At 33.5% G+C, this 11,606-nt stretch overlaps 2 protein-coding genes across 2 annotated transcripts; one reads left to right on the forward strand and one right to left on the reverse strand.

The window, feature by feature from the left end:
• Nucleotides 1-788: 788 nt before the first annotated feature.
• On the reverse strand, nucleotides 789-1,508 carry LOC135141049 (uncharacterized). Its single transcript, XM_064071928.1, has 2 exons — nucleotides 1,311-1,508; nucleotides 789-1,252 (listed from the first exon to the last, which is right to left on the reverse strand). The coding sequence occupies exons 1-2, from the start codon at nucleotides 1,385-1,387 to the stop codon at nucleotides 889-891; spliced, it is 441 nt and encodes a 146-aa protein (XP_063927998.1). The 5' UTR covers nucleotides 1,388-1,508; the 3' UTR covers nucleotides 789-888.
• A 7,679-nt stretch (nucleotides 1,509-9,187) lies between these two features.
• LOC135120361 (G-quartet DNA-binding protein TGP1-like) lies at nucleotides 9,188-10,447 on the forward strand. The gene is made up of 2 exons (XM_064044995.1): nucleotides 9,188-9,208; nucleotides 10,019-10,447. The coding sequence occupies exons 1-2, from the start codon at nucleotides 9,188-9,190 to the stop codon at nucleotides 10,445-10,447; spliced, it is 450 nt and encodes a 149-aa protein (XP_063901065.1).
• The last annotated feature ends 1,159 nt before the right edge of the window (nucleotides 10,448-11,606 follow it).

Here is an 11,606-nt window from a genome sequence, read left to right on the forward strand (position 1 = left end):
AACTGTATCTCCAAGTAAATGTACATAGAAAGTTTGATTAACATTGTTATAATTTAAATCCACACGGCTGTTCCATTTTTGGCGTTATTTATGATGTGTACACCGCAAGTACGTACATCTCAGTACCCTGGCAATAATTTCACGAGGGTATTCTTGCACAAATATTGAATTTAACCGTGTCTGGGAACGAATTTATTTAATTAAGTGTACTGTTATCGTTGTACGTGTTTACTTGAAGCGACCGCCGTATTTTGCGTTCAAATTACGGACTTTATAATATAAACACAGGCATGGCCGAAGTTAATTTCGGTGAATAATCATTTTTACGCCTCAATTTAATTCAATTATTCGCAGGCAACGAATGTAATTTGCACAAATTCGCAATTTATTTATTCCCGAGACCTCGAGATAATCACGTTATTACATCAGGATAGTTTCAAATGGGCGGTGGACGCCGCAGTACATCCCTGTACAACAACGCATTCACGTCCTAAACGATTTATTGGCAATTTCGATAAAAACAAAAATCTATGTGACAGTTATTTGACGAAAATTGCGCTCGCAATAATGCAGCGGTTTATTGAATTTATCGGAACGCGGCTGAATGACAACACTAAGCAATTAGCAGCAAAATTAAAACAACAAATATTTTAATTTCATCAACACTCGTAGCTGCCCCGGTTTCGATTTATTGATTTATGGCCTGTGATTGGATCAAGAGGACACGCAGGGACGATTTTGGACGAACTGATTCAGTGAATCCTACGAGAAAATATAAAACACAATACTAAATAACGACTGTCTAATTTATCATACATAAAAAAAACATTAATAAATAATTGATAAATAGTCAATTCTATGTACAAATATCAAAACTATATATTTCAACTAAAATGTCCCTCGGACGAAACCTCCGAAGAACGGCTCGCTGTTTCCGATGGGTGTGTTGAAGGTTTGTCCGTAGTTCAGTCCGCCCTGGATGTTGGTGAAGCGGTCCTTTAGAAGAGTCTTCGACAGTTCCGCTTGGACCCTGGTCCCTGCTCTCCCTCTATCTTCGACGTTCAATCCAGCGGCCAAATTAGAAGGATGGTGTTGGTACTGTAAATCTCCCACCACTTTCTGGGTACGGTCGACGAAGTTCTTGGAATACATCGCGCTTCCAGCGAGGCGCGAAGCGCCGTCGTCGTAAAAGACGCCTTTGGTTTTTAGATCGAGAACTCCAGGGGAACTAACGTCCCATTTGATGTCGTTACTGTAACAACAATTTTAATTTAAAAACTGGAAATAGTGGAAACTAGTTTGATACTCACGGTTTCTCGTTAGGTTTTCCTGGTGCGGCAGACACCAATGCCAAGGTTGCAGCGAAAAGGATAATGAGCTTTTGCATCTTGGTTGAGTTGGTTTGGTGGGTTCTGGGTGACTGATTTTGGGTGGTTTTGCGTTTGGTTTTATAGAAGGAGTTTTTGTAAATCCCATTGCAAAAATTGTTTCTGTACTAGGTGTTATGGATAAATTCACGCGTCTCGGGTTTTACGTACTGAGTGGTAAATTACCTTGGCGGCTCGAGAGCAGATAACGATTTAAGTACACTGACTGTAGAGATTTAAGTTTGACCTTCGTATCGGGTATGACATTTGACCTTTGTGAGTTGTAGCTACACAGTGTTGGTGTTTGGGTAAATTTAACGGTTTGTTTTCTAGTTTAATTAACATAAATAAAAAAATAATACACTGATGGAAAGAAATTAAATTAAAAAGCGTTTTTACTGTGCTTCTGGACGTCATTTTAATGAAATAACATAGTATACCTTGGAATCGTTTTTCAATAAATTTGGTATCTTATCCTTAATTTTTATAGATTGCTAGGTTTGCCTATTTTTGGAAAAAAATTTAAATATTTTTTTAAAAGTGAAGTGAAAGTTTTTTTTTAACTTTCTTATGTTTGGTCAATGTTCAGAATAGTGGGAGTTATAGTCACATATTTTGGATTATTGAAAAGGAAAGGATGCATAAGAAGTTTAAGTTTTTCAGGTTATTTATTTTACTTTCCATTATTTAATTTAGCAATATTTTTTAACTATACAACATTACAATATTTTCATTCATTATCTATTTTAATTTATTTTTTGTATTTTTATATTTGTTCCTGTACTCTTTTTTATATATGACATATAACTGACGAGCTAAAACCATTTGTATTTGTACATATTTGTAATAAAAATATATATTTATATATACAGGTTGACTTAATAATCGTAAAGTGTTCGATTTCTAATTAATTATTAACACAGAAAAGTCAACGGCAAGAGTTATATTTCCATCAACAAGTTCGTCTCCTCATCATTTTGTGTGGTTAAGGTTATATAAATTTTATGAAATAATATACGCCTGTACTGGTGGTTTATGTATCTGCCTTGATTTTATTACAATTACAATACAGAGTTTTCTGCCTGTGTTGGTTCGAATCCCATTCTTATGGAATGTTTTTTTACTCCCTGAGCGTAAGGTGTTTTGTAAATAGGATCCATCCAATGAATCGCTGCTTTCAGGTTTTCTCGACGTTTTATGGCCCCTAGAATATGAAAAAGTAGGTCTCCCGTTTCCGTCTGTCTGTCGTCTGTGTCAAATTTTATTAGACATATAATCTCCGAAACTACTGGATCGACTGTTCTCAATTTTTATATGTACATATGTTAAGGACTTGGTGTGGTGGTAAACCGCTAAACAAAAGTTGTCCAATCATTGCTTTACGGGTTTTTCGTACATTGCTATAGCTCTTCAAATAACTAACTACTTTTAGAGAGTTCTCTGCATATTTCGAATTTGAAATTGGTTTTGCCTTAGTTTTTGAAATAATCGAGAAAAACGGAAATAATTTCCAAAAATTTTACGAAAATTTACTGACCTTAGCACTATTTAAAAGAAAAAAGGAATTCTGTTCAAGAAAATGCTTCGTAGATTAAAAATCTGACAACATGGGCTTTTATCAATTGCTTTATGGATTTTTCCAAAATTGCGAATTTGATGTCCTTGGAATAGTTTTTTAATAACAGGAAACGGGAAAATAGTTTCCAAAAATTAAAAAAAAAAATCGTTGAAACATCTGTTGGTGCATCAACACGAGGGTTATCTCAAAGAGAATTTTCTCTCAATTCGAATCTCAAGTTATGTTTGTAATGTTCTTAAAATAAACGAGAAAACAATGTCCAAAAATTTTCCAAAAAAATTTTAGAATAGGATCTTTTCGAATCAGAAGGGTCTTTTTTTATAGTTCTGGGCATATTAAGAATTTGAAATAGTTTTTTCCTTAGCTTTTGAAATAATTGCGGAAATCGGAAAACAATTTCCAAGTATTTTATAAAAAAATTAAACCCTATTCGAATCGAAAAAAAGCTTTGTTAAAGGAAATTTCTTGTAGGTTAAAAATCTGATGTCACTTTTGTCATAACTGTGTAAATAACTGAAAAATGTTGAAAAATATTTTGCAAAAAATTTCCAAAAAAATGGTAAAGGGCTTTTAACGATCGGTTTAGGGATTTTTCGAAAATTGCAAATCTGACATCCTTACCAAAGCTCTTCAAATAACTAAGAATACAGAAAAATTGTTTCCAAAATTTTCCAAAGAAATCATTAAAAAGCTGTTGTCGCATCAAAACAGGACTATATTAAAGAGAATTCTCTCCCAATTACGAATCCCAAAAAAATTTTAGAACAGGATCTTTCGTCAAATCGGAATGGTTTTCATTTAGAGATTTTCCTGCAATTACGAATCTGAAATCGTCTTGCCTTAGCAAATGACTGTGAAAAATTTTGAAAAACGTTTTGCAAAAATTTTCCAAAAAAATCGTAGAGCGGACTGTTATAAATCGTTTTAATGATTTTTGGGAAATCGCGAATCTGACGTCTTCGTCATAGCTCTTCAAGTAACTAAGAAAATGGAAAAACATTTTGCAAAAATTTTCCAAAAAAAAAATCGTAAAACGAGGTTTTATCAGTTGCTTTATGAATTTTTCCAAAATCGCGAATTTGACGTCTCTGGTCTAGTTTTTCAAATAACCAAGAAAACGGGAAAGCAGTTTCCAAAAATTTTCCAAAAAAATCGTTGAAAGGAAATTCCTTGTAGATAAAAAATCTGAAGTCAAATTTTAACTGACAAAAACGTTGAAAAATATTTAGCAAAAATTTTCCAAAAAAATGGTAACACGGGTTTTTCTCAATTCGTTTTGATTTTTTTGAAAATTGCGAATCTGACGTCCTTAACTTAAAAACAGCTGTTGTCGCTTCAAAATCAGGACTATCTTAAAGAGATTTTTTTTTTCAATTCGAATTTCAAGATGTGTTTGCAATAGCTCTTAAAATAAATGGGGAAATTATTTCATCAGAGAGGTTTCGTTTTAGAAAGTTCTCTGCATATTAAGAATTTGAAATCGTTTTTGCTTTAGCTTTTGAATTAGTCGAGAAAAGTAGAAAATAATTCCCAAAAATTTTACAAATAAAAAATATACCTCAGCTCTATTTGAGAAGAAAATGGGGGTTCGTTAAAGAAAATTTCTCGTAGATTAAAAACCTTCTGTTAATTTTGCCATAGCTGTTCAAGTAACTGACAAAATTGTCGAAAAACATTTTGCAAAGATTTTCAAAAAAAAAAAAATGGTGAAACGGGCTTTTATCAATTGTTTTTTGATTTTTTTGAAAATTGGGAATTTGACGTTCCTGGCATAGCTATTCCAATAACTAAGAAATCTCGAAGATAATTTTCAAAATTTTTCCAAAAAAAAATCGTTAAAACATTGTCGCATCAAAATCAGGACACTATCTTAAAGAGAATTCTTTCTCAATTGGAATTTCAAGTTGTGTATGCAATAGCTCTTAAAATAAATAAAAATATGTCTAAAAAGTTTCCAAAAGAATTTTAGAACAGGGTCTTTTCGAATCAGAATGGGCGTTCTTTTAGACAGTTCGCTACATATTAAGAATCTGAAATCGCTTTTGTCGTAGCTTTTGAAACAAGCTAAAAAAAATGGGCAATAATTTCCAAAAATTTTACAAAAAAAACAAAACTCCTCTCTATTCGAAAAGAAAATAGAACTCTGTTAAAGAAAAATCCTTCGTTGAACATAAATCTGAAGGCAATTTTGCCACAGATGTTCAAATAACTGAGGAAAATTTTGAAAAATTACATTCGGGAAAATGTTTCAAAAAAATGGTAAAATGGGCTTTTATTGATCGCTTTATGGATTTTTCGAAAACTGTTAATCTGATATCTTTACCACAGTTCAAATAACTAAGGAAACGAAAAAACAATTTCCAAAAATTTTCCAAAAAAATCGTTAAAAGAGCTGTTGTCGCATGAAATCACGACTATATTAAAGAGAATTGTTTTCGAATTACCAATCCTAAGTTATGTTCGCAATAGCTCTTCAAATAAATGAGAAAACGGGAAAATAATTTTAAAAAATTTTCCAAAATAAGTTTAAACAGGTTGTCGAATCAGAACGGTCTTCTTTTAGAGTTTTCTGCCAACTACGAGTCTGAAATCCTGTCTGCCATAGCTTTTGAAACAATCGAGAAAAACGGAAAACAATTTCCAAAAATTTTACAAAAAAAACCTAAACTGAGCTCTATTCGACAATAGAACTTTGTTAAAGAAAATTCTTCGTTAATTGTAAATTTGAAGGCAATTTTGCCATAGTTGTTCAAATAACTCAGAAAAATGTTGAAAAATTTTTGAAACAATTTTCCAAAGAACTGGTAAAACGGGCTTTTATTGATCGCTTTATGGATTTGCCAAAAATTGTTAATCTGACATTCTTAATATAGTTGTTCAAATAACTAAAAAAACGGGAAAATGGTTTCTAAAAATTTTCCAAAAAAATCGTTATATTAAAGAGAATCCTCTTCCATTTACCAACCCTAAGTTATATTTGCAATAGGTCTTAAAATAAACGAGAAAACGGGAAAATAATTTTCAAAAATTTTCCAAAATACCTAAGTTTAAACAAGTTGTAGAATCAGAACGGTGTTCTTTTAGAGTTTTCTGCCAATTATGATTCTGAAATCCTGTCTGCCATAGCTTTTGAAATAATCGAGGAAAACGGAGAACAAGTTCCAAAAATTTTACAAAAAAAAACTGAACTCAGCTCTATTCGAAAAGAAGATAGAATTCTGTTAAAGAAGATTCTTCGTTGATTACAAATCTGAAGACAATTTTGCCATAGCTCTTCAAATAAGTCAGAAAAATGTTGAAAAACATTTGGAAATATTTTCCAAAAAAGTGTAAAACGCGTTTTCATCGATCGCTATATGGATTTTTCCAAAACTGTTAATCTGACATCCTTACCATAGTTTTTGAAATAACTAAATTTTCCAAAAAAATTGAAATAGGACTATATTAAAGAGAATTCTCTCCCAATTCGAATCTCAAGTTAACTTTTCAAGGGGAAAATAATTTTCAAAAATTTTTGAAAAAAGTTTAAAACAGGTTGTCGAATCAGAACGGTGTTTTATTAGTGTTCTGCGGGAAAAACGGAAAAACAATTTGCAAAAATTTTCAAAAAATACAAAACTCGACTCTATGTGGCAAGAAAAATTTTTTCGACTGTATTCACCTTAGAACATTTTTTTTACTTGTAGGGATTATAATGAAATTATAAAATTTTACAAAATCACGTTTTACAATTTTTCGAAAAAACTGGATTGTTGGATTGGGTTTAAGAGCAATAAAATACAGCGTGTTGTTTGAAAAAACCAATATTTTGGAAAACAATATGTACATGAAGCTTCAGTGTTATTGATTGTACAACCAAATATCTACAGCATAGGGTTTAAAAATAATTTTATTGCGATTATTTTGCCAACTTTTACATTGTTAAAAAAATTAAACCCTAGAAGAGGCAAATTAAGGTGTGCATTTTTTTTAAAAACCACCTATTCATTTTTCGGAAGCCTGAAAACATTAAAATTTTAAAGCCGATTCTGAAACTAAAAAATTGACTGGGTCGGTTTAACCCACGTTTCCTTATATAAACAAATTTTGGTAATTCCTAAAAATGCACAAAATATAGGACAAAGACGCTCTGGATTTTACTTATTACAATCCTGATTACTTTAAGCCAATTACAGCCGAACGACTTTTTTAATATTTTCGCTATTTTCAGTTTGGTAAATTACCTTAGTTGCACGAACATAGATAAACGACTCAATATTATTCTAAGTAGAAATGACGTAAACATGACCTTCATACGAAATGGTATCCGACATTTGATATTAATGCATTATCATTACGGGTTATTGATATTTTGGGGTCATTAATCTTTCTCAAACATTCAAATTGTACATTTCTTTTTATATTTCGATTATTATCTCTGGCATATCGTAAAAATAAAAGTTTAGTTCTTGGGGTTTTCTAGTCCGGGCTTGTATATAGTTTAAATAATGAAATAATAAAACGTAAACAAAATGACTAACTTCGCTAAACTTCATAGGCGTGTTGTTATGGTAACGTCATGGTTCACTAATGGGATTTACTAGAACTGTGTAATTAGTGCGTTACGTGACGCAGTAAATTTAATATATTTGTTGTTAATCATGGGACTTATACCTATGTAACACAACATACATTTTACTAAGCTTTATTTATGCCACAACAAATGCTCACCTGTGTGCCATTTATTCCGTCCAATGCGTTATGTTTTAACAATTTTGTTTTTTAAAAAACGATATCTGGAACGATGTTGGAATTTAAAGCCTCTCGGATGGGTTTTCTTAACGGCACTTGCAATCCGTGCCCTGTTTACTTTTAATTTTGCAATGTCGGGCACATAATAAACTTCAATTTGCATGAAAAGTAGTTGCGGTAAAAAATAACAAAATAATCGCTTCAAGTGCGATATTCCTCGTCCAGTCTAAAGCACTAATTCAGAGTTCTATCACGTTTTAATTTTGTGGTTCAATGAATGCATATGTTACTCCATTGTTCCATTCTGGTGTCGAACAAAACACACGTAATTTTTTGCACTCGATAAAATCGATATACACCTAGCAATGAATAACAAATAGTTTTTTGTCGTAAATCCAGGCTTACATTGTCACAGCTTTTAAAAAACGTTGAATTTCACACCGGAGGGGTAAATCAATATTTATTTTACTTTGTCAGGTTGATTGGCTTATTACGGATAAAAATAAAGCGATTTTGAAAAAGTCAACACGAACGCCGAATTACGCCATTAGTGGATTAAAGTTATAAGTTTATTTACTAGAGCGAGTAATGTGTTTGTTATTGTTGAGTGCTCATGTATTTACTATTCATCAGCGTTTGCTGTTTATTTTCCCGAAGCGAAAGCGCACGGTTTTTCTTTTTCGCGTGTATTCTTGGCCGTGTTTTAAAACTATACACGTTACTGTTTACTTTATGTGCGTTCCTGTCAGTCTGGAATCATTTATTTCCCACAGGACGAAAGTTTCCTCTCTATCGTCGATCTGTTTATTATTATACTGTTTTGTCTTCGCTTCCGTTTCGATTATCCATCAACTTTTGCATTATGCACGGCTCCGAATGCGACAACAACCCGGAGCTATTTAGCTGAAATTAATTCCCGAACCCCCGCAAGATCGATGGAATTTTTATCCGTAATTCGCTTCGTGAGTTTTAAAAGCTAAATATAATAATTTCGTGTATCGGGTTGCGTTTCTCCATTTCTAATTAGTAAATATCCCACCAGAGCTTAATTTTTTTATTGTTGTTATCTGTAATAAGATCGGGCATTGAAGGTTATTCCGGGTGGGTATGTTTTATCAGATTCTGGCCCGAGCGAACACGTTTTAAGTAAATTTACGACGATGTGAAAATATTAGCGGCTAAAATGAAAAATAAATAGCTGCGAGCGAGCGCCCCGTAATAAAACACACTGGGACGAGCTAATAAAGACAAGTTTTCGACTTCTTTGTCGGAGTTAATTAGTGCGTTGTTTTATTAATAGGGTTTTGGTGTGGTTATGAAAGATTTAGGACGGCGCTGTTCACGACTTCCGGGACGATTGGATTTGGAATGTAAAAGGCGCGATTAGCGGTAATTGGGGCTGCGGACAGGGGTTTCTTAATTAACAAGAATATGGCCAAGTGCTGAGGGAACCGAATTTTGGGTCGCCGGGGAATCACTGCTACCTCGACGAGTGGCTACCGTGACCAGGATGGAGGATAATGAGCTTCCGGTGCGAAAAAATGCAACTCGGTATCAGATCCGTTTCAGACTTGCTAATGAAATAAGAATAAATTACATTTGTCAGATTTTTAATCTAATATCAGGCACTAAAATCTAGTTGAAGTTCGTTGAGAACTAAATTTATAATTTGCACATAATTAAACAAAATGTTTTTTGTTGAATTTTCATATTTCAAACTTTATAACCTTAGCAACCCCGACAAATAAGTTCATTTTTAATTAACTCTTAACATCATATAACTTCAAATTTAATCATTTGTCTGTCCACTGAACACAGACAATATTAGCCAAGAACAAAAGACAATCATTCAAAATAGGAAAAAATGACGTCCACGTAAGGGTTTTTGATCAATAAAAATTAGTCAAGTTTAAAAATTCACATTCATAATCGCGAGAATAGAGAAAACATAGAGAGAATAGTGATAAAGGCATAAGAGATATAGAAGAGAGAGAACAGAAGAAATATGGGGAACAAGAAGAACAGAGAACAGAAAAACAAGAGAAAACAGAGGGGATAAGGAAAATACGAGAATAAGGAGAAATGACAGAGCTGAGGGAACACAGAGAAACGACGGAACAGAGAAAACAGAGAGAATAGTGATAATAATGGATAGAACAGAGAAACAGAATGAACAGAGAAACCGGAGAAAAGCTATATACGATAAAGAACAGATAGAATATAGAGAGCATTGAAAGAAGAAAAAGGAGAGAGTGAGAACAGATGGAAGAGAGAGCAGAGAAAATGAGGAGAACAGAAGAAATAGAGGGAATATGGGAAACGGAGAGAATAAAAAAACCAGAGAGAACATAGGGTCGCAAGAGGACTAGGAAAACACAGACATCAGAGAAAACAAAGAAAATCGAAGAAACGGAAAAATCGGAGAGGAAAGAATCAAGAAAATCGAGAGAACACAGAGAACAGCGCGAAAGAGAGAACCGAGGAAATTGGGAAAGAGAACAGAGACAAGACTGACTCAAAAAAAAATGAAAGAACTAGAACAGAAGGAAACGAGAGAAATGGGAGAACAAAGAAGCAAGAGACACGAGAAAACATGGGGAACATAGAGAAACGAGGAAACCGAGAAAATCGGGAGAGTAGAGAAAACAGAGAGAACAGAAATAAAAGAGAGAAGAGAGTCAATCGAGTAAGACGAGAGAACAAAGGGAACATAGAAAATCGAAATAATCAAAGGAACAGGGAGACAAGAGAGAAAGAAGAGGAAAACTGAGAGAATAGAGCAAACAGAGAACAGAAATAACAGAGAGAACAGAAAAATGAGAGCGAATCGAGGAAAACAGGAGAACAAAGGGAACCGATGAAATGGGAAAAACAAGAGAACAGAGGTACCAGCGAGAAACCAGAGAATCGAGAGTCGGGAAAACAGAGAGGACAGAAATAACAAAAGTAAAAGACTGAACCGAGAAAAGGAAGAGAACAAAGAGTACCCAGAAAACGAGAGAACAGAGGGAATCAGGAAAATCGAGATAACAGAGACAACATAGACAAACGAGGGATAGAGAAAACAGAAGAACAGTACCAATGGAGACAACAGAGATCTCAGAAAGAACAGTTGAACAGACGGTTCAAAAGAATCAAGAAAACTGAGAGAATCGAGAATAGTGGGAACAAAAATAGTGTTAATGGATAGAACAGAAGGAATAAGGGGAACAAGAGGAACAGAGAGAAAAGAAAAACCAGAAAGAACAGAAAGGATAGAGAATATAGTGAGAATAGGGAGAAAGGAGAGAGCTGAGAGAACACAAAGAAACGAGACAACAAAGAAAACAGAGAGAAAAGAACGAATCGAGACAAAGCGAGGAATGAGAGTACTGAAAGGAAAAAATGATATAAGATATTCGTGAGAACAAATAAAACAGAATAAGTAGCGATAATAGTGGATAGAACAGAGGAAAAAAATGAACAGAGAAACTGGAGGAAAGATATAGAAGAGAGCTACAGATAGTCACCAATAGCATTAAAAATAGGAAGAACAAAAAGAGATAAAGGATAGACAAAAAGAGAGAATAGGAAGAAAGAATAGTACAGAAAGAAGACAGGGAAACGAGGCAACTGAGAAAATATAGATATCAGAGGTAACAAAGAGAACAGAAAGAATATAGAGAAAAAAGCAAATTGAGATAAACGAGAGAACAAAGAGATCCGACGTAGCAGAGATACCAAAGATAACCGCGAGGGAAGAGAGGACAGACAGAGGAGAGAAAGCAGAAGCAATGAAGGAACAAAATGAAGAATGGTAATGAAGAGAACACTAGAGAGAAAATCTAAAAAGAACAGAGAGGATAGAATAAACACCGAAAATAGAGAGAAAGAGGAGAACAGAAAAACAGACAGAAATGGGTGCTTAGAAAATACAGAGAAGAGAAAAA

Source organism: Zophobas morio, unplaced genomic scaffold (assembly GCF_036711695.1).
Source record: "Zophobas morio isolate AGI-343-1 ecotype UQ-CSIRO unplaced genomic scaffold, CSIRO_AGI_Zmor_V1 ptg000002l, whole genome shotgun sequence".
NCBI lineage: Eukaryota > Metazoa > Arthropoda > Insecta > Coleoptera > Tenebrionidae > Zophobas > Zophobas morio.

Excerpts from the sequence above, each read along its gene's own strand:
- LOC135141049 (XM_064071928.1), bottom strand. The coding sequence starts at position 1,387 with ATGCAAAAGCTCATTATCCTTTTCGCTGCAACCTTGGCATTGGTGTCT. Across the intron at positions 1,253-1,310 it reads GGAAAACCTAACGAGAAACC|TAACGACATCAAATGGGACG; the intron begins GTGAGTATCAAA and ends TTGTTGTTACAG.
- LOC135120361 (XM_064044995.1), top strand. The coding sequence starts at position 9,188 with ATGGAGGATAATGAGCTTCCG. Across the intron at positions 9,209-10,018 it reads TGGAGGATAATGAGCTTCCG|AGAGAACATAGGGTCGCAAG; the intron begins GTGCGAAAAAAT and ends TAAAAAAACCAG.